The sequence below is a fragment of the Haemaphysalis longicornis genome, unplaced genomic scaffold (assembly GCF_048455015.1).
Source record: "Haemaphysalis longicornis isolate Haplotype H1 unplaced genomic scaffold, Haemaphysalis longicornis Haplotype H1 scaffold_11, whole genome shotgun sequence".
In the NCBI taxonomy this organism is placed as follows: Eukaryota; Metazoa; Arthropoda; class Arachnida; order Ixodida; family Ixodidae; genus Haemaphysalis; species Haemaphysalis longicornis.
This window is the reverse complement of record NW_027526214.1, coordinates 53,716,224-53,739,468: the sequence shown is the minus strand read 5'-3', so window position 1 is coordinate 53,739,468 and position 23,245 is coordinate 53,716,224. Positions and strand designations below refer to the sequence as shown.

Genomic DNA, 23,245 nt, shown 5'->3' with positions numbered 1-23,245 from the left:
CGAGTGCCCTCAGGCGTCGGAATGCGGAGCGCCCGCTACGCGAGCGAGAGCTCTCCCGCCCGAAGTGGAGAGGAGGCGCCCAACACCCGCAGTAACTGAGCGGAGAGAGGAGGAGGAGAGTAGCGCCCGCCGTTACGGCGAGGGCTACACGAGCGCCCTCACGCGTCGGAATGCGGAGCGCCCGCTACGCGAGCGAGAGCTCTCCCGCCCGAAGTGGAGAGGAGGCGCCCAACACCCGCAGTCACTGAGCGGAGAGAGGAGGAGGAGAGTAGCGCGCGCCCATCTCCCCCCGTTGCTAGGGAAGACGAGGAGCGCGCGCACCCGCAGCTGTTGCTATGCGGACGACGGCGGCGGACGATTCAGGCTCGCTTAAGAAGTGCATTCGCACTTAAAAAATATCTAGGAAGAAATACAATCAAAGACGAAGTATACATCACTGCTGAAGGTAAAATTCTAGTAGATTTAATTGGGATCCAGGATTTACGTTTTGATCAATAAGATAATTTAACAAGGTTGGTAATCTGTGGCGTAGCATTTGTACTCCATAATTAGTTCTTGATTGGGGTATTTGCCAGAAATCAGGAGATCGTGTGCTGTAGCAAGTATTATGACGCTCCAGAGAAGCTATATTACAAATATAGTTTAGATTGTTTTTTTGTTCCCTGTTGTACAGTAATGCCAAACGATAAGAAAATAATTGTACAATTTTTAATACCCTGAGCTCACTGAAAAGTTGTTCTGTAGGAAAATCGTACGGCTTATTGCAAATTATTCGAATTGCTTTTTTCTGAAGTAGGAAGAGACAATTTAAGTTTGTTGCTGATGTTGTACCCCAGACAAGGTTGCAGTAACTTAGTGAACTGAAAAATAAGGCATTGTAAATCAGTAATTTGATTTTGCGAGGGAGGTACCAAAGACGAAAAAGTGTACCTACGATTTGGGAAAGTTTGCCAGCAAGACAGTGTACGTGATGACTCCAGGTCATATGTTCATCAAACCAAACGCCTAATGTTTTCATTGAACTCACGATTTCAATTTTTGAGGAGGCCAAAGTTACATCTGCTTCAATTGTGATGTTTTTGTTTATTGCATGGAATAGTACTGCTTTAGTTTTGCCTGTGTTTATTTTCAGGCCATTTTCAACACACCATTCATGGATGCTTTTTAACACTGAGTTTGCATTTTGTATTAGGGTACTCACTTTGTTGGATTTAAATAGCAGAGTAGTATCATCAGCATAAATAACGTATTTAGTGTCATAATCTACATTTACTATGTCATTGATGTATATGTTAAAAAGAAGAGGGCCTAATATACTTCCTTGGGGAACGCGAATTTTCACCGGTTTAATTTTGGAGGGGGTGTCTAACTGTACATACTGGGTTCTATTTGCTAAGTATGAAGCGATAAGTTTTAAGGCAACACCGCGAACACCATAACAAGCTAGCTTTTTAAGGAGCAGTGAATGACTAATAGAATCAAATGCCTTGCTTAGGTCGAGGAAAACACCAAGCGTTAATAAGCGTTCTTCTAGGTTTTTTTAAGATAGATTCTTTTAAATCAAGGAGGGCAGACTGATTAAACCCTACAATCAATGAATAAATCAATAAATTATTTATACGGCCGTTAAACTTCTCTCTTTCTTCTTTTCTTCGTTACACCTCTTTTCTTCGTTATAGTTTGCTAATAATTACTAATAAACTACTACAAAACCAAGGATGTTAGGAAAACAGCGAAGGACGTTGCGTACAAATCCAAGCTCGGCGAATCTTAAGCCGCTACTTCGGGTCGGCAAGCGTCTAGCTGAAGGCGCAATTGTCTACACAAACCTGTTATCAGACAGAGAGCATCGTCGATAAACCTCGCTCAGTCTAGGAAACTCGCTGTTGCGTTATACAGGCACACCTAAAAATATTGCGAAGTGCCGCATAACAGCAGCAGCAATAAAATTGTCAGGTCCCCTGAGTCTGCCTACGCACTTTGAAGGCAAAAACATGGTGATACTGATCAACGACTTCTTCACTGCTGCACCGCATTCGCGTGTCTTTCTCCGCTTTCGTTTCGTCGTCTTCTAGCGCCACTTACTTGGGCAGGCTTCCTGACCGATACACCTTGTCTGCGCCCCTTTCTTTGCTTCCGGCTGTTCGGCTTATGACACCAAGTACCTCAGCAAGGAGGGTGAGACAAGACGAAGGTTCCCCATTCGTAGGGTTGTTCGCGGCTAGTGCGTATATGTATACTTGTCGTTCATACTGGCTGCCGCCTTCAGGTATCGCGCAACATGCACCATTCTCTAACGTTTACGCTTACAATTCATAGCCTTTCCATTATCACCTGAAAGTTCCGGATGCCAGGCCATTCACCCAAGTTCGTATGTGCAATGAGACAACGACAGCAATTTTAGACGACGACGCTGAGAGGAGCTAATTTTGCCGGCGGCCCTGTCCTGCGTCTGTCGTCGTTGTCGTCCGCGTCCGCACAGCTGCGTCTCTCTGCCGCTCACCCCCTCTCCTCTGCCCGATAGCGAACACTCTCGCCCAACATCTGCGGGCGCGTGGCGCAGCGCACTCTCACTCCGCCGGTGGGCGGCGCTGCGCGCGCCGCTGCGCGCTCTGCGCATGTGCAGTACTCTCTCTCTCTCTCCACGGTCTCCTCTCCTTCGGGTGCGCTGGCACGGCCGCTGGAGTGCCGCGCTCTGCCGGTCCCTCAGTCGACGGTCGCCCGCGCTTGCGCTTGCGCTTGCGCTTGTTCTCTCGCAGTACCGACGATTGCTTGATGCGACGCTTCCTTTAATAAAGCCTCCGTCTAAACGACAACGACAACAACGTCTCTCATTATGCTCAAAATTACGCCCGCATCCCCTCGCGTGGAACCCAACGATGTGATCGAAACGCAATTCACGTTCACTACGCGTTTCACGCAATTCGACTAATCGACCCAACGGAAACACCCAACGGAACCCCCTTCAGCGTCGCATCACACCAGGGTTCCCGCGAGGGGAGGTGGGCGTAATTTTTTTTTTTTGTTCCAGCGTTGGCAGGGTGCGGAGAACGATCGATTGAAGTCTGGGCCCACACTGTGCGTACCCGGGTTCAACCTCCGCAACCTTAATTGGAGTTTTTGTATGCTGCTTACAGTGTCTGCCTTTTTTTTTTTTTTTTTTTGAACGGACGAGTATTGTTTTTGGCACAGTGGGGAACTCCTTTTGTTGTTGTTAAAAATGAGGTCTGCTCTTGAAGCGCTGAATAAGATTGGCGGGCGACGCCACTTTGCTACAAGAAAACACCCAATACCATAGCACGGATCGTGGCACTCGTCCCCTAAGAATTAGCCGAACCGATGCGAAAACAAGCCGTTCTCAGAGCAATAGGAATCCACTCTTCGAGATGTATTGCTAATGAGGCTCGTAAATAATTTTTCCCTTACCATGGTGTGATTTCAACGGTTGTAGAACTAGCAGAGCCGATAAATGTTTCTTTGGTTTGAAAGATTCGTATTTTATGTTTATTTCCTAGAACTATTGCTGGCTTTTCTGGTAAAGTTGAGAGTGCGAGTAAAAAAGTTACAGCTCCTAGGTTGTTCCTTTCACTTATTAAGCATGTCGTGTGCGGCTCAAGCTTAAAAACTCGACCACACGAGTTACTTATTGTTATTCAGCACTAAGCTAGAAAATATTGAAACGGTGTCAGTTACAAAGGCTTTAAGCACGTGTTCGAATTCTCTTTCGAGAACATAATGGGTCGATCCCAAGAGCGTAACAGAAAAGCATGGTCTTAAAATCCTACATTAAAAAATAGCAAGCACGTACCTCAACGCAAAAGCACAATGAGAAGGGGAAAGTGACCACGACGATTACTATTGACAGAGCAATGAGGATCAATTCACAAAGTCCTGTCCTTGCTTTCTGTGATGCCCCTGAAAACAAATAAAAAGGCGAAAAAATTGATCCACCGCGATACACATATTTACCGCTTTTTTAACCAGAGTGTTTAATGACCCAAATGATTGACCATTTCAAGAAACGTACAAGCCTGATACATTGGCGGCTGTTTTGAATATAACGCAGTACAATTTTTTTCTTATTTACCGCTTTTAAAATATAATAATAGGGCGAGTAAATATTGTTATCGGGAGCAGAAGTGGACACTGGCGCATAGCTCCGGGGGACCCACGCCGACAAGATTGAACAGTACGTGGCACGGACCCAGCTAGGGCTTTCATGGCCGCTTATAAGTCAAACCCCACTATAACGAGCTCGGATAGAGCAAATTATGCTATATGTCGAACAAAAATAAATCAGTTACGGAAATACACGCGAAACATATTGCGTATAACGAACTTCACATCTGATATATCGAACTCGGCGTGCCTAGAATGGCCGCCAAAATGCATGGTCTCGTAGCGGCGATTGAGATGTTGACTGGCCGCGACCACTGAGCAAAGGCCGCGACTGAGACATTGTGCTTCGTATGGAGTGAAATGACGCCCAACACTTTCCGTAGCAGTTTCCGACGCGCGGACCTCACGACGGAACCCGCCCAGTCGGTGAGCCCGAACCAAGACGACAGCTCGCCAACCTTCCGATGCTGGGCCGAAAGGATTGTCCTTCGAAGATTTCCCGAGTGTCGACGACGACGTTCCCGTCACTGTAAGCCCCTCGGACGCGGGAACCGTCCGCAGCAATGCTGGTAGAAAGCACCGAGGATGTGGCGAGTGAAAGCCGCCGGATGCTTAATGAAGTGCTTTCGGCAGTCGATGTCCTTTACCAACATTTCTTCGCTATTGAAAGACACGGACCCGAACTGGTGCAAACAATGTCTCGCGTAAAGAATGCTGTGCTAGTTGACGTTGCCAGAACGAAAGGGAAAACAAAAATCACCGCTTTTTTTGGGAAGTACGCAGTTAAGGCGTTAAGGCGGAAAGTAACTATTATTTGCAATAAATCGGTTGTTTTGTGTATGGTAATGACATACTTTATTTTGTTCGTTTCTGCATGCGACGATAGCAAGGGGATTTCCGCGTATTGCGAACTCGTAACAATAAACTCGCTATAGGCGGGTTAGGCTATATCGAACTATTGGATATATCGAACGAATCGTGGCGCATATTGAAGTTCGCTATAACCGGGTTTGACTGTAGATCGCAAATAGATCGTAAACAGAGCGCATGCCACGGAGGCGTTGATGTCGGCGGCGGTGACAAATGCCGGCTTCAGTCGCTTAGGGCTACGGCGTCGAAAAGTCGCCGTCGCTCGACGTCGACTAGGAGGCCATGTTTGATAAGAAAGTCAGCACCAAGGATGGCAGAACGAACATCCGCGACCGCAAAAATCCACCGAAAAGTTCTGCGAAGACCCAGGTTCAAAGTCAGGGATCGCTGCGCGAAAACGGGAATGCGCGTGCCGTTCACTGCCTGGAGGTAGAAGACTGCGCTCGAGGTGCGGTCATGGCGTGAAGCTGGCAAGACGCTGACTTGCGCTCCCGTGTCGACGAGAAACTTTTGTCCGGTGGTGGGGGAAGGCCGCTAGGGGGCCACGCTGTGCGAATGCACTCCACGTCGGCTCCGGGAAATTTTTCTCTTTTGTGGAAACGCACCGCCTTTGTCGACAGTGGTGCCTAGGATCTACCCGAGCATTGTGGATCGTAGTTTTGTGCCTCAGCTTGAACTGTTCTCCTCAACGGACGTTCGAAGTGCCGACCACGCCACCGCCAGGGCTAAGCCTAACCTAGGCCTCACTCGAGCTCGGCGCAGGCCGGGCGCCGCAGCAGCTGCACCTCTTTGTCGTAACAACGTGGCACGCGCAGCAATCTCACCGCGATGGAAAGCGAAGTTGAAGGAGAGCCCATCTCTCCAGACCAGTTGTTGCTGCCGGGATGGAAACACATACGTCGGCAGCAGCAAGCTTTCCACGCCGACACCAATGCCTCGATGCAGGCAAGTACGATGACCCCGCAAGACATCCATCTAAGGAAAGCCTCGACTCAGAAGAAGCCCCACAGGCAAATAGTAAACCGCTACCACCGACAGACATCAAAGTGGTAATGCGCCCGCGTGGTGGCCTGGCCCTGGCTACAATACCGGTAGCAGCGCTGGCGGATTCTTTACAGACCCAAGCCGGTATCTAAGCCAACAGCCAAGACCAGGTACGGAATAATAGCAAGGCTAATTTCATCGTGGTGAGCACACCCTGCGAAAAGCGAGCAACCCACTACGTCGAACTCAACCAGCTGCTCGTGAAAGAACGCATATACGAACTGGCAACCCATATGCCGGCACCTTCCAACACCTCGCTCGGAATAATCTTTAATGCACCGGAGACGGACAGTGCTGAGCAAATCTCCCACTGTACTTTCTTACAACCCTGAACTGAAAATACGTCAGGCGCCTCGCAACGTCAAACATGCTCTTTGAAGGACCTCGCGTCCCCTACTGGGTGAGGTACCGAGCGGCCACCTACCGTTGCAAGCTTTGAAGACGAAAAACTGAAGCGTGTTCCAGCTGCTGGCGTCCTGGACATCGCAAACAAAGACGTCTGTCCGCAGCAATCACTGTCCCCCCGCTGTGCCTCTTGCCGCATGACAAATGCTCCGGATGGGCACCCATGTTCCCCGAAATGCATAGTCTGTGAGGGACCCCACCTCACAGGCACGGCGGACTGCGCTCGAAGGTTCCTACCACGTCCAAGACCCACCACGTACGCCCAAATGGCAGCCAAGGCACAAGACCTTTGGCACAAGACCTTTCGAAGAAACTTCCGAACGCAAGCGACTTTCCACCTCTTCAGCCCATTCGGCAAGACACGACAGCAGAGACAATAGCAAAGCCAGGAGGTCAAGAACTCCCCAGTCCAAGGCACTCGCTTGACCGCAGTTCAAAGAGGAGCTATCAGCAGCAGGTGAGCAATCCCAGTGAGTCTTCCCGCTCGGTCAACCACCCCCATGGTAACCCTCCCATCAACTCATCAACATTGTCGTTATCACCTGCAGGGATATCACCCACATCCCCCACTCCTCCTCCTCCATCTCCATCCTTTGGTCTCGCTAGGGAACTGCAGGCAATCTTAGAGTTCGCTTAGAGTTCTCTTAGAGTTCGCAGCACTTAAAGCGGAAAACGCAGCGCTAAAGAAAGAAAAACTTGCATTTCGTTCCGCAACAAATGCAGATACAGGGCAAGCATCACCCCCTCCCAAACGGAGAGCGGCCAGTACGCCTTCAAATGAGGACTCCCTCCCAATGGAAACTGTTCAGGACAATCGCTTCGAGCGTCTAGAGCGTACGGTTGCAGACCAAAAGGCGGAGTGCACGCATATTACTGGGACTCTGCTCAGCACGCAGGCGGCCATGCAGGCCACTATCGAGGACATGCGCTCACAGATGAATAATTTCATTGGTGCCATTATGGCTCAGATCAAACCCGCCGCTGCCCAATACCTTAACATTACGAATGCGAACCTCCCGTAAAAAGCTCGCAGTATGGCAGTGGAACTGTCGCGGTTTTCACAGTAAGAGGGCAGACCTCCAACTCCTAATAGAAAAGACGGAGGTTCCATCCGATGCCATCGCGCTGCAAGAACCCGGAAAGCGAGTGAAATCCACTGGTTATCAGACATTTAAGACACAAGATAACCTTAAAACTGCTATTCTAGTCCAGCGAAACATACCAGCACTACACAAACAGCTTCGTGACATTAACATCCCCCACGATTTTACTACACTATACCCAAAACACCTAGCCCGTATACACATTTTCAATACCTATAGTAGCCCTAAGGAACACATTCAGAACTTAAAATCACTTATCATGGCAGCGAAGCAAGCAGCTTCAGGGGAACCACTCATCATCGTTGGAGACTAATGCGTCCCACACAGCATGGGGGTATCACAAAGCCACAAAAAAAGAAGGCTGCTATGGGAGCTGGTCCAGACACAACACATCACACTAGAAACCCCACCGGACCTACCCACTTCGGTGGGAACGAGTACACAGCGGGACACAACCCCGGACCTCACTCTCACCCACACAGTCGGGGAAACGGTATGGGACAGGTTAGAACATACGCTTGGTAGTGATCATCATATAGTGCAGCTCACCACAACGCTACAACACCCATCGCCACCCAAGCGCACACAAACAACCATTACAAATTGGCACGTACTCCGAGAGATAAGACAGGAGGCAACCAGTCAGCAGGCGGACCGGCCTAATCTTTCTGACTGGACCAGGCAGCTTCTCACCGATGTCCAGCAGCATCAAGAAGTCATAGACCCGGAAATTCCATCACTAACTGTACACTCAAAGTTACAGCACATGTGGGAAGCGCTCGAGAGCCTTAGAAAACGGTGGCGGACACAAAAACATAATAGAATCCTCAGAAGGCGCATCGCTAATCTCTCAAAAGAGACAACATTATACGCTCAAACACTAGCCACGGAAGGATGGGAAGAGCTATGTGAGCGGTTGCGAGGAGCGCTTGGAATGAAACGCACATGGTCTCTCTTTTTTTTTCTTTATTACCAGTCTTCAACACACACTTACAACACAAAAATAACCACACTGCATTTGGTGCAACACACACCGACATTAACATACCAGCCGTGCCTCCGGCTAGTCTTTGTCATTTAATCATCACGTAAGAGAAATTAACGGCTCTAGAAAAACCAACCAATCTGGTACTGGCTGCTGGACTCTCAGCCCCTCAACGAACTGCGTGACACTCTCCCGCAGAAACTGCCGGGCCGGTCGGGCATCCACGTCGCCATGGAGCCACGCCATGCGCGCCCTCCATATGCTGTAAAGGCCCAGGAGCATTATTAAATCGTAGGGGACTCCTTCATTATTCTCTATAGGTAAATACCGTATACCATGCGGGGTAAGTGGAAAGTCTTTGTGTAAAGTTCGCTGCATAACATCCCAAAAGTGAACCGCCATCCAGCAGTGTTTAAAAACGTGGTCTATGTTATCCGGTTGTTTACAAATTGTACCGTCAGTACCCCACGGTGTATCTAACCCCTTTTCTTTTAACCATGTTTGCACAGTAAGTGTCTCCGAATGAAGTTTGAAAAAAAAGGACTTCACCCCCGGTTTTACAGCCATACGCTTAACTCTTTTCAGTACATCCTGCCCTGGGCCTTCTTTGTGCATTTCTCTATATCGCGGTATCGGGAACAGACTGTCGCAAACATCTTTATATAATTGTCTACGTGACACTGTACTCAAATATTCCATCGAAAAACGAGTTGACAGAAACCTGAGTGGCATGATAACTTCTTTAAAATATCCTGAAATCCTTCCCTGTATGTGCAAACTGGATACGACAAATTCCGGCAGTGCTTGAGACAGCCACACCTGGCAAACTGTTCGCAAAAAAGGATCGCTTGTATCGCGAAGAAAAAGGAACCTATTCACCAACTGGCGGACAAACAGGTGCGACAACCCAAGACCGCCCTCCTTGACGCGTCGAAAAAGGTTATCTCTACTGCACCTTTCCCATGTAGATGACCAAATAAACACAGCAAATGCACGATGCATTTTCTGTACATTCAAACGCGAGCAGTGCAACACTTGCATAACGTACCAAACTTTGGCAATAAAAAATAAATTACAAACAGTCGCTTTAGCAAACATTGAAAGAAAAACCCCTTTCCACTTTTCTGCCCTGTCGCGTATGTCCTGCGTTCGGGCACGCCAATACGGTTCGCTGTCCTGGTAGCACTCCAGTGGCGTCCCTAGATACTTAACGGGACTGGTTTCCCAGCTCACGTTGGCAAAAAATTCCGGTGTCAACGACCAGTCCCCATGCCAGAATCCCAAACATTTCCCCCAGTTTACCCCACTACCTGTGATTGACCCAAAACGTTTAACAATGTCCACCGCTTTTGTAACACTATCCTTGGTCGTACAGAAAAGAGCAATGTCGTCTGCGTGGGCCAGAAGTTTTAAGTGCGAATGCACTTTATAAGCGACCCTGAATTCCGGTGACCGCCGTCCGTCCACATAGCAACAGCTGCGGGTGCGCGCGCTCCTCGTCTTCCTTGGCAACGGGGGGAGATGGGCGCGCGCTGCCTGGCCGCTGACATGGCACATACCCACGTGGGGGATTGGCCAGGAATCTCCTCGTCTTCCTTGGCAACGGGGGGAGAAGGGCGCGCGCTGCCTGGCCGCTGACATGGCACATACCCACGTGGGGGATTGGCCAGGAATCGGGCGTGAGAAGGGCTAATGCACCCGCTTAAAGGAGTACTGACACGAAATTTCAAAGCTGAGATCCGCTCTAGCAATCAAGTACAACGACAACACAAATAGGTGTCTGTGCATGGCACATACACACGTGGGGGATTGGCCAGGAATCGGGCGTGAGAAGGGCTAATGCACCCGCTTAAAGGAGTACTGACACAAAATTTCAAAGCTGAGATCCGCTCTAGCAATCAAGTACAACGACAACACAAATAGGTGTCTGTGAATAAATGCATCTTTCTTTCTTTGTAGTTGTGTGTGTGTGTGTGATCTCTCTTTCGCGAACATTACCGAACCGCGCAAATTCAACTCATGCATTCGCACTTTCACATTCTTCCCCTCGGGGAAATGCGGGGAAAATTTTTACCTCTGCCTCGCATAGCTTAAACCCGCGAATGTGTTCACTTTCAATTATATTTAAGCAGAGCGTTTAGATATACAGGCAGAAAAGAAGTGGGCTCAGAGGGCAGCCCTGGCGCACCGACCGTACCACGCTAATGGGGGCCCCCAGCGTCTTGTTTACAATTAACCTCGTGGTGCACTTCCGGTACGCCAGAGCCACCCCCTCCTTGATGACTGTTCCAACGTTCACATGATCTAAAATCAGCAACAATAATTCATGGGACACACAGTCAAACGCCTTTTCCAAATCAAGCTGGAGAACAGCCACGCGAGCTCGGGCAGCGTCGCAGCATTCCAGCACACATCTCGCCTTGTGTGTGTTTGAAAAAATAGTGCGTCCTTTTATGCCACACGTCTGGTGTGGCCCTACAATCTGCTTTATGACTGTTTGAATTCTTTGTGCAAACACCTTCATAAAAATTTTGTAATCGACATTTGTCAAGGATATAGGGCGATATGCTGTAACCTGTTTAAGTTTATCCGTGTCCTCTGTTTTAGGTATGAGTATCGTGTGCGCTTCTCCGTAAGAGGGTGGCAATGCCTTTAGTTCGAAGGCCTCGTTAAATAGTGCTGCCAAAAGTGGCGATAAATCGTTTTTGAAGGCCTTGTAAAAGGCTGCAGTTAATCCGTCTGGACCCGGTGACTTTCCGTTGTTCAAACTATCGATTGCACATTCAACTTCTGCAACTGCAATAGGCTGGCTTAAACTTTCTTTGTAGTCTTCATCAATCCTTGGGAAAGCACTGATAAACTCGGTTTTAAAGGCCTCCACCTCAGCCCTGCGGTAGGCAAACAAATCTTTGTAGTAGTGATGAAAAGCCCGTTCAATCTCTTGCTGATCACCCGTCACCCGTCCTTCCCACTCTATCTCCCTTATATGATTACGTCGAGCGTTCGCCCGTTCTAAACTCAGTGCACGCTTGGTAGGGGCCTCTCCACCGGCTAATCGGTCCACTCTCGCTCTCACGAGGGCTCCCCGGTAGCGTTCATCGTCAAGCGCCTCAAGTTTCTGTTTAATTTTTCTGATATCCTCACCCCAGGAGCATTGCACTCTTCACGGATAAGTTTCTATAGGTTTGACCTGAGTGTCTTTTCTATAATTTTCTGTTCGTATCGTACGACAGTGGACCTCTCAATGGCCCTTATATGGTCTCTCCTTAGGCACTTGCTTGACGCTAATCACCCCAAAACCGAACAGGCAACCAGAGTCACTCTCTTGATCCATGAAGCGGCAGAGACCCTTAAAGGGACACTGAAGTGAATTTGTCAAGCTCCCGTTTTTGCTTGCACTGCGTAGACTGGCTCAAATTAGCACACTTTTCATCGTGTATACGGTTGACTAATCGGTAATTATTTTACAAAGCGCGAAAGAAGAAAAACTACCATGCGCGGTTTGCGGCGGCCGCACAAACTAAGCTGTGACGTTAGGAGGAGGGGGCACCGTGATTGGACGATGCCCAAGGTTAACAATCAAACAAGTTTCGGTTTCGGTTTCGGTTCTGTAAAACAACATGTTTGACATACGATGGCATCGTTGGATGGGCATTCTCAATATCACAGTAATCGTAGTACCGCGCTTCTGCCATGTTGTCGGCTGTAAAATGCATAAGATAGGCCTCCCAGGACGGCTTGGAATCGTAGCATTCATTAGCTGAGCCCTACGCAGTGCATGAACGCCCTCCGCGTCCCCGCAGACGCTCAAATGCATGCATTTTTCCCCCATATTTGGAGCTTGCCTCACTCATGCCTGTATCGTAAAAAGCGTGTTCGCACCAGTCCAAGGGTCTGTTGATTCTGGCCTGTGCCCACTTCCCGCAAGCAGTCGGTGCTTATGGCAACAGCACGCCAACGAGAACTCGCTAGCGCTCCAGTGCCAGGTTGCGCGAGTTCTGTGGACTAGTTCGTGGAGCAATGAATGTTGCAGCCCAAAAAAATGTGAACCCAGTATAGAAAACATCGGCGAAAAACAAAAAAGTGAACTTATAAAAAAAAAGGCATGTATTCGCGGGGATTCGAACTTGAGACTGGCAAAACACTCCGGGGGACATACCTAGCGCTCCGGACAACTAGGCTACTTTTTTTTTCTTTATTGCCATACTTTGACACACAAACAAAACACTACACTCTTAAAGACGCTAGCCAGCACTTGACTAACAGAGAAATGGCTAAAATTGTTTCATGTTTGTTAAAGTTTCAAACACGGGCAACCATTCCGGAGGCTCGGGCTGAGTCCTCCACACTTCAATAATCAGACGAACAGATTCAGAAAAGTACTCTTTGGACCGTTTGGCATCGATGTCGCGATGGCAGATGGCCATGCGCGATTTCCAAATGCCGTGCAGGGCCAGAACCATGACGAGGTCATATGGTACCCCATCCTCGCTTTGAATGGGTAGAAACCTGATCCCGTAGGCATCCAGGGGGAAGTCCTTCTTTAATGTGCGCTGAAGCACATCCCAAAAGAAGACCCCATCCCAACACTCCAAGAAAACATGTTCAACCGTCTCGGGTTTTTTGCATGGGTAACAGTCTACCCCCCATGGAATGTATAGACGTTTCTCTTTTTGCCAGGTTTTTACTGGAAGGACGCCCACGTGAAGTTTAAAAAAGAACGTTTTAACCCATGGCGGCACTGCCATTCTCTTTACTCGTTTAAGTACGTCCTGCCCAGGCCCTGCACGGTACATGGATCTGTACATCGGCTCAGGCAAAGCAATATCCGCAAGGTCATGATACAGTCTTTTGCGCGTCACGTTTGATAAGTATTCAAGCGTGAAGCGGGCCCGTAAAAACTTTGTTGCCAGTACCACCTCCCGAAAATATCCTCTGGGTGCAGCAAAAGTAAAAAACGCAGAAGAAACAACAAAATCAGGTAGCGCCCTAGCTAGCCTCATCTGACACACAGTGCGCAAGAAAGGATCATTCACGTCACGCAGAAACAAAAACCGATTGACAACTTGTCGCAAAAACAAATGCGATAGAGAAAGACCCCCGACGCGCACCCGCCGAAACAAGTTCGTCCGGCTCGTTTGCTCCCACGTGGACCCCCATATAAACACTGCAAACACACGATGCAGAGCCTGTACGTTCTTACGCGAACAGTGAAGTACCTGAAGAACGTACCAGAGTTTGCTCATAAAAAACACGTTACACACTGAGGCCCTGGCAAACATTGAAAGGCCAGAGCCTTTCCATTTCTCGGCCTTTTCTCGCAGTTCAGCAGCCTGCCTGTGCCAATAACGATCACTATCAACATAATTTTCCAACGGCACTCCCAAATACTTCGCTGGCGTCGTCTGCCAGCTAATGCACTCAAACACACTCGGTGTAGTGTCCCAGTAGCCATGCCAAAAACCCAAGCATTTCTGCCAGTTTACGCCACTGCCACTGTACTTACAGAAAGTCTTAAGCGTGTTTACACCAACGCTTATACTGCTCCTATCGACACAAAAGAGAGCAATATCGTCCGCATACGCCAAAACACGCACCTCGCATGACTCGAGTAGAAAACCATTGAACCTTTGACTCTTAATAATACTCAAACAAAAGGCTTCAATGTAGACACAAAAAAGCAACGGCAACAGCGGGCAACCCTGGCGTACAGACCGTTGAACTGGGGTGGGTTTGCCAATTGTTTTGTTGACAACGAGCTTAGTTGTACACCCTGTATACGCCATGCGCACACCATCAAGAATAACAGACCCTACATTTACTTGCTCTAACATGTTTAAAAGAAGTTCGTGCGAAACCTGATCAAAGGCCTTTGCGAGATCAATTTGAAGCATTGCTAAGTTCCCTGGACGCTATCGCAACATTCCAAAACACTCCGGGCCGTGTGAACATTCGTTACAATCGACCTCCCTTTTATTCCGCAAGTTTGGTGCGGTCCAACAATGTCTTTGATCACAGTCTGCATGCGGGAAGCCAATATTTTCATCAAAATCTTGTAGTCGACATTCGTCAGGCTAATGGGGCGATACCCAGAGATTTCTCTGAGTTTAGCGTCATCCTCACATTTCGGGATGAAAATGGTATGCGACTCTAAAAATGAAGGCGGAAGCACGCCATTCTGATAAGACTCCAAATACACTCTACACAACACCGGACTAAGGTCTTCTTTAAACTTTTTATAAAAGGCTGCGGATAAACCATCGGGGCCCGGTGTCTTTCCAGTGTTCAGCTCGTCGATGGCTCTCCTCACCTCCTCTACGGTGATATCCCTTGCGAGAGACTCTATGGTTTCTTCAGCCAACTTTGGCATTAAACATATCAACTCCTCCTTAAACTCCTCCTCCTTAACCACGTCGACAATGTGACGCGCGAATAGCTTTTCATAATGCTCACAGAAACACCGCTCAATATTGCTCTGGTCATTGCACACTACCCCATCGGACACAATTTCGGCTATCACATTCCTACGAGCGTATCTTTTTTCCGAACTAAGTGCTCTTTTTGTTGGCGCTTCGCCAAGCAAGAAACGTTCAGCCCTTGCCCGTACAATTGCACCGTGATAGCGTTCCCTGTCGATGACTTCAAGTTGCGCTTTTAGAGTTAGAATATCATCTTTAAACATGCGAGGTGATTTACATTCTTCCTTTACAAAAACGTCCAGACTACTCCGCAGCCAGGCCTCTTTCCTTTTCACCTCATATTTCATTGCAGACGATCTTTCAAGGGCTTTCATTTTAACCCTCTGTTTAAAATGTTCCCATTTAGAAGCATAGTTAACGTTGTCATTACTGCAAAAATACTCCCGTCCACATACGACGACGGCCTCAACAAATTCTTCATCCTCAAGCAACTTGTTATTAAATTTCCACAACCCCCAACAGAACGCGTTTCTTCGCTTTTCGATCCTACCAAGTGATACCGACACGAGACAGTGGTCGCTAAACGACACCGGGGACACTTGGTAATCGTCGCACTCAGGCAGAAGCTCAAGCGACATATACAGTCTATCCAGACGAGCGTGACTATTGCCCTGAAAATGAGTGTATTGTACTGTCCCAGCGCCACCAAGGCTATCACCTACATCTTCCAGCGCGAAATCTGTGACAATGTCGTTCAGCACCGCCGTACTTGCATCTCGGAAATTGGACAGGCTGCTTTTATCACGCGCAGAACACACGCAGTTAAAATCCCCCAACAAAATCAACAGCCGCTCAGTGTTACACCATGTTCGTAAATCCTCGAAAAAAGCCTTTCTTTCGGCACCGTTGTTGGGCCCGTACACGCAAATAACACGCCATTCTTTTAAACCCAAATCAAAGTCACACACAACAAACCGGCCCGCTTCCGACGCAGTGACAGCCTTTAGAGTCGCACCTAAACTACGCCTTATTAAAAGCATGCAGCCCGCAGACAATCCGACGGCATGAGAAACACAAACATCGTAGCGAGCCATGAAGGGCCGTACCATACGGTCGGTCTGGTCCTCGCTCTCAACCTTGGTCTCTTGCAAGGCGACAATGTCTAGGTCACCGTCAGTCACGAGTCGATACAACTGGTTTTGACGCCTACGGTCAGCACGTCCCCTGACATTTAGCGTGGCAATGCGCATAGGCTTGTTTAAAAAAACCATGTTGAGAGGAGAAACAAACCTGTCGCTCAGCGGTTGCCTTCAACACTACGTTGCCTTCAACTTACATCAACCCTAAACACAAAACCAGTCTAAGAACTGGAACGCCACCCGCGTTCGCTTCTACCAAGCAATGCGAGACCGAGCCAACGCAAGAGCATAGTCCTCACTACGGACGGGCGATGCCGATGTTGGAAATATCAGCTATATAATGTGTAACCACTTTACACTTTTATTTACTTTTAGTATTTCAAGCAGCTTAGGTGACTATTTGTTGTATTGCGCTCGTGCAGTAAGCGTCCCCCGAGTTTCCACAATAACTCACGTCTAGCAATTGCATTTCGTAGACGGAAAAGCGTTCGCAGATGCGTAGTCGTGCTGCTGACCGCTGTGCTTGTTCGCCCAGCGCAAAAAAGTGCTTCCCGCACCCTAGTTTTACGCTGTACGGTAAAAGTATCAGTTGATTTTATTTCCTTAGTACCTATATTGACTTCGCTGACTCTTCTCCCCCTTCAATAGGCCTTATATTTTCCTACTGGCGTACCAGTCAGCGAAGCGTCGCATGTGCGCTTGTGCAGCGCTTGTGTGAAGCGACCTTGACTTGGAGCTAGATACAGTGTACAAACTAACGAAGTAAAGAAAGGCACATTCTTCCATTCCCAAACGTGTTGTGGCTTAGTTTCAACTGATCAAGAGAATTGCGACGACCCGTCGGCGGCCGGCGGACTAAACGCTGGGCCGACTGACTCGGTCGCGGAAGGGCGGCGAGCCGTGCAGTAGCGCAGCCAATTGCCAGCTCCTCTCCTGCTGACGTCACACGAAAACGCCACAGAAAATGGGCGAGCGTAAAGGGAGGAGGACAGCATTTTCGAATTGATTTTTCTACTAAATAAATTTGCGTAAACGCGCTCAGAGTGGTCGAAACAGGGCCTAGGGACTCCGGACTACAATTTGCGCTCGTAATCCCGCATTGTTTACAGATCACTTCAGTGTCCCTTTAACATCCCTGAAGGTGAGCAGGTCCAGCATCCCGATTATGCCGGCTCCCCCAACCCTACTCTGGATGAGGACATTATTGAGGCGGAGGTGCGGGAAACGTTGCTTGAACTTCGTACAACGTCGGCCCCGGGTGAAGACGGGGTTACCAATAAAATTTTACCAATAAAATCGGGTGGGAACTCTCACACTGCCCGATATACAGCTTCCATCGTGCGGTACTCCTCAGGAATCCGTGATTTCCCCGTTGCTCTTTAACCTAGCAGTGGCTCATATTCAAATCACCTTAGATAAGATACCGGAATTGCATTACACCCTTTACGCGGACGACATCACGCTCTGGGTAAAGGGAGGTAGTGATGCTCAACTTGAAGCCACCCTACAGGTTGGAGCAACAACCGTAGAAGAAGGCGCGGCCTTGGCTGGCCTTCACTGTTCACCAGCCAAATCCGAACTATTAGTCCTCCCACCCAAGAAATCTAGAGCATTATGAGACCCCTCAATCACGATACAGCTGAGGGGTACACCCGTACCACGGGTAATGCAAATAAACATACTTTGACTGCCTCTACAACAGGACCGACGAAACACAGCGTGCATCAGAAAATTATCGGCTCATGCACCCAAATAATCGGCTTCTTAGACAAATTGTAGCACGACGACACGGCCTCAAAGAAAAAGATAGGCTAAAATTAAAACAAGCATTCCTAATAAGTAGGATTACAAATGCGATCCCGTATCTTAGCCTCACGGAAACGGAAATTCGAAAAGTGGATTGCCTAATTGGGAAGGCTTATCGAGCCGCTCTACAAATACCGCCAGAAGCTTCCACTGCCAGACTGGAGAGCACAGGCGCGTACAATACGGCCACAGAGCTAATCGAAGGACATCGCACGGGGAAGCTTGGCCGCCTGATGCGCAGTGTAGCCGGTAGAGCCCTCCTAGACAGCCTGCGCATTGGCTACCCGCAAGAGCCCGAGATAAAATCACTCATCGAAACTGTGACTAGAGAGAACATCATTATTCGACCTCTTTCTCGGAACATGCACCCCAATATCATTCCCAACGAAGGGCGCAACGAGCCCGTGCATTAAGAGCAAAATACCCCATTGATCCAGGCACACTGTATGTTGATGCAGCGGAGTATCGTCACGTGGACGCTTTTGCCCTGCAGTCATCAACTCACCCGATTCTCCCCCACTCACGACCCTCACCATCCGAACCCGTCACCCTCAAGTGGCGGAAGAGGTGGCGATAGCACTTGCACTAACACATAGGCCAACACCCCGATTCATATTCTCAGATTCGAAAACGGCCGTTCTAAACTATGTCAGAGGCAAGATCTCGCCTCAGGCCCACCAAATTCTTAATCAAAAACCACCTACTGATCCTGTAGAATTGATTTGGTTCCCTGCCCACACGGGTATTGAAGGAAATGAAGTGGCACACACCGCAGCCCGAGCTCTCATCTCCCGGGCCTGTGATGCCAGCACTGCCTCTCATGGAGCCAAATCAACCCGTGATACTTTACTCACGTACGGAGAAATCACGGAACATTACCACCTCTACCGCCGCAAATACCCTCCCGCCAACCCATCCCTATCAGTGGAAGAGGAACGCCTTTGGCCTCAGCTTCAAACTGAATCCCTCCCCTGTTTAGCCGTACTTCATCACATTCACCCCTCACTGTACCCAACAACACTCTGCCAGCACTGCGGAGAACGGGCCACATTATAGCACCATACGTGGGCCTGCAAGTACGATCCCTTCCCTCTCATCACCTCCCTCAAACAGTAGGAAGCAGCGCTGGGATGCTTAAGCCTGGATCTCCAGAAGTCCCTCACGTGTCGGGCAGCCACAGTCGCCGAAGCCCTACTGTCTTCAGCCCCCAAGCTGCGCTAACCCTTGGTTAAATAACGTGTTCTCTCTCTCTCTCTCTCTCTCTCTCTCTCTCTCTCTCTCTCTCTCTCTCTCTCTCTCTCTCTCTCTCTCTCGTCCGGTGGTGCGATCCACGATGTAAAACAGGCGACATTATTCAATGTGGCCAGACCCGCTCGTCGCCGCTAGCGGTCTTCCGGGCCGTTTCCCGTCCATGAGCATGGCAAGAGGCAGTGGCGAGCGTCTGCACCGAAACGGCTGTGGTAGAAGCATACACCGGGAGGTGATGTAGGGCTGCGTCCGCGAACGGCATCACGGCGTCAGGAAGACGAGCGTCGGCGTGACGAGCCAGCAGAACGTGTTGAGCTGTTTCGCCTCATCGCCGCGACAACGAGTTGCTCCAGTCGTTCGCACATGAGATCGACATTGGCAGGCGTCGCAGATGCACAGTGGGAAGATTCGTAGGGTCTTATTTACTCGTAGAGTCTTATTGGCCGCTTTTCAAATATAATAATAGAGCGAGTAAATATTGTTATCGGGAGCAGAAGTGGACACTGGCGCATAGCTCCAGGGGACCCATGCCGACGACGATGAAACAGTAGGTGGCACGGATCCAGCTAGGGCTTTCATGGCCGCTTGTAAATAAATCGCATCGCTCTCTGCCAACAACATGCAAATACGACGCTTCGCCTTCAACGTGCGCTCGTCTTATTTGACTTGCCGCCACGTAACATGTTTTAGTGGAGGTTCGCGTGTGCACCTCCGTCCTGACCTCCCAGCTCCGCCCCGCCCCGGGTTTTGAAGCGATCTCCACAAGACTCGTGGATCGCGTCGGCCCGCCCCAGAACGTCGAGCAATGGACGTGACCATTCCCCAGCCCATAATCAGCCGATTTGACATGACCTGACCGCAAGCCGACGACGCTCGCCTGCCCAGTTCCCTGGCGTGACTCCAAGGGCTTTAGACGACCCTTCGTGGCATCGGCGGGCATGGCGGTGGTTCTGGGGCCGGTCTCCAGCGAGCCAATCATCGACATCCGTGGCGGCAAGGACTTCACCGTATGTTCTCACCTCATTTAATCCTCACTGCACTCGTTCATGTATAGTGTCTCGACAGGGAGGGTCCCCTTCAGACGAGGGGACAATGTTACGGGAAGTAGAACTGGACACCAGCGCGACACCCCAGAGGACCTACGCCGGCAACGATGAATCAGTAGGTGGCATGGCCACAGCTCGGGCTTTCATGGCAGCTTCCAAGCAGATCGCATGGTTCTGTGCCAACATCTTGTAAATACGACGCTTCACCATCAATTATCACTGGTTGATGGTGATAGTTCTGCCGCCGCGTAACGTTTGAAAATTTTGTCTAGCACATCTTTGCGAAGCACATTGTCCAGGCTGGTCAGATTTTTTTCTTTTCACAAATTACAGATGAAGCTGAAGTGCACAATCCCACATAGACAAATGATCAGCCACCCCCCGATGAGGTGATGAACATGGGGCGCACCATTTAGTGTCTCGTCCGCTTTCAAAATTCACATCAACCCATAGTTTTTGTCACCGTTTAAGCCCCACATTCAGGGTCTTTCTGACTTTATGTTTTTTTCGCGGAGAGAGGGTTCAGCTGTATTCTTCCATATGTCACTAAACGAAATCCAATCCCCATACTTGGCCAGCTCGTCGATGCCAAAGGACTGCCGCTGAACCCCTACAGGACCTACACCGCGCGAGAGTTATCCGTTCCACCCTCAGCTAAAGATGTGCGAAGATTCGTCAGTCTGCGCTCCTATTTCAGTCACTCCATTTTAAAATTTCCTGCGATCACTCGGCCCCTCCCAGAACTCGTCAAAAACGACGCACACATTGCGTGGGCCCTGAGCGAGCTTCCGCGTTCCCTCGACTTGCCATCACTCTGACCAGCTCTCCAGTCTTGGCAACTTCGACCTTTCTGCTCTCACGGATGTCCACACCGACGCTTCCTTCAGTCCAAGGCCCAGAATGTGTCTGCGCTATGTGGACGGCTGTTTTTGCTTGGTTCGGCGCAGCGCTTTGACTTCGTTCACTGCGCACCTGATCAGTCAAGAAGAGGCCATCCAATCCACAGTAGAGAAGGAGGTCGACAATAGACTCCCATTTTTGGACGTGCCTCTCAGCCGAGACGATGGAGCGCTTTCGTTTAACGTGTACCGAAGGGACACGCACCCTGGCCGATACCTAAACTTTCCGTCCGTTCATCCTGACGCTCACAAAAAGTATGTTGCTGCCTCCCTGTTCAACCGTGCGAACCGCATTTGCTCAAAAGCAGAAGACCGTTTCACCGACCTCTACAGTGTGCGAAACGATCTCTCAGCAAGCGGCTATCACACGGCGTTCGCCTGTCCAGTCCTTTCCGACCGGCTGATCACCGTCCAAGAAAAGCGCGCTGCCATTCCCTACGCCCCTGGTGTAGGGATGTCTTGTCCCGCTTACTGCGAAGTTATGACGTTGAGGTGGCACACGTGCCTGCGTGTAAGCTGAGGCACGCACTCGTGGGCAGTACGGACTGGCTTCCCAGGGAATCGTTTCCTGGCGTGGTCTACAAGATTTCCTGTGCAGATTGCGATTACGCATACATCGGTGAATCGGGCAAATTCAAACAGAGATTGAGGCAGCATCAAAACGACGTGAAGAAGAAGCGAGTAGCGTCGAATGCTCATGCCGAGCACGTGGATGCAACGAGCCATGACATTAATCGGAATAATTCAAGAATCGTCGGCCAAGAAAGGAACTTCAAATGGCGGCTTTATCTGGAGTCTTTGGAGATACCGAGGACCCGTCACCCGCCTAATCGGAATGAATGGTCCCTGCCCCCGTCGTACACGCGCTGCTTACGTCACATTCCGAAGAAAACAAGCGTCCGTTAATCTCCCTTCACCCCATCGTGAACAAGGCTTCCGTAGCGAAGCCGAAACGTCTCGTTTGTTTGTTTTTAAAGTTTTTAGCCGTTTCTTTTAGTCGGTGTTTCCGTTTTCACTTCATAAATACCTTTTTATACGTTAACAGCCTAAGTGTAGTTACGTTACTTTAGGTAACAATCACCAAACGTGTGTGATAATGAATCGTTGGCCTGTTTCAGCATTTCTAGATTTAAGCATTTACCGCGCTAATCTGACAGAGGCTGTATATTTACTCTTAGCTCCTAATTTTTTTAGTATCATCATTATATATATCACCAACAGCAAAGTGTTGGAAATGCAGGCCATGGGGCAGTCTCCAATAATTCGTTCTCCTGTAAACCCTTGGCACGCCGGCATAAACTCGGGCAGAACTCTTCCAAACCTAGCCATGTTTGCATTTCATTCCGTCTCAATTATTGTGCCTCCGAGGCTCGGCGAGGGTGATAGAGAAGGGCGTGCAGCAAGAACGACGTTTCCGAACACACTGTACATGAACGCAAAAACAAAGAATGCGGATTACATAGGCAATAATGAATATCAATTTTATTAAAGGCAGACGTACCGGTTGTGTTCAAAATTGAGACCGGAAGGTGGTTACAATTAGTGGTAGTTTCTTTAAATCAAAGAATACTGATTTATTGATTGATTGATTGATTGTAGGGTTTAACGCGCCGACGCAACTCAGGCGATTAGGCGCGTCGTAGTGGAGGGCTCCGGATTAATTTCGACCACCTGGGGATCTTTCACGTGCGCCTAAATCTCGTACACACGGGCGTTTTTGCTTTTCGCCTCCATCAGAAAAGCGGCCGCCGCGGCCGGTAATCTATCCCGCGTCCTTAAATCAGCGAATAAGAAATTGTTTCGTCCATCAACGATGAACGTTCGATTTTGGCGATTATCAAAACAAGCGGATATGCGTTAACGTTCAGATGAATGTTCCGTGTTATTCAGATTTTAATTATATATTTTCTTCAGCAGTGGTAAGCGTGCTAGTTTCCTACGAGTTGAAAAATGAGGGAGGTTTACGGCAACCCTGATAGGTTAAACGCTTCACATCCGACCACAGTCAGGGACGAGGCTTGTGCTACGATTTTATATAACTGTGATTGCACTTACTAACTACTCTGCCTCGGGGTCCATGAGAGAACAGACATATTCAAGTTGAACTTCTGCAGTCCAGAATATTCTCTGCTTGTTCTGCTCGTAATCACCGCAGATTATGC

General features: G+C 49.1%; 1 protein-coding gene across 1 annotated transcript in view; it reads right to left on the bottom strand.

Moving 5' to 3' along the window:
• The window catches only part of LOC144160643 (band 7 protein AGAP004871-like), a 121,879-nt gene that overhangs the window by 93,221 nt on the left and 5,413 nt on the right, over positions 1 to 23,245 (bottom strand). The window contains exon 2 of the mRNA XM_077691872.1: positions 3,809 to 3,915. Within this exon, the coding sequence (XP_077547998.1) occupies positions 3,809 to 3,915 (107 nt within the window). The remainder of the gene's footprint in view (positions 1 to 3,808; positions 3,916 to 23,245) is intronic.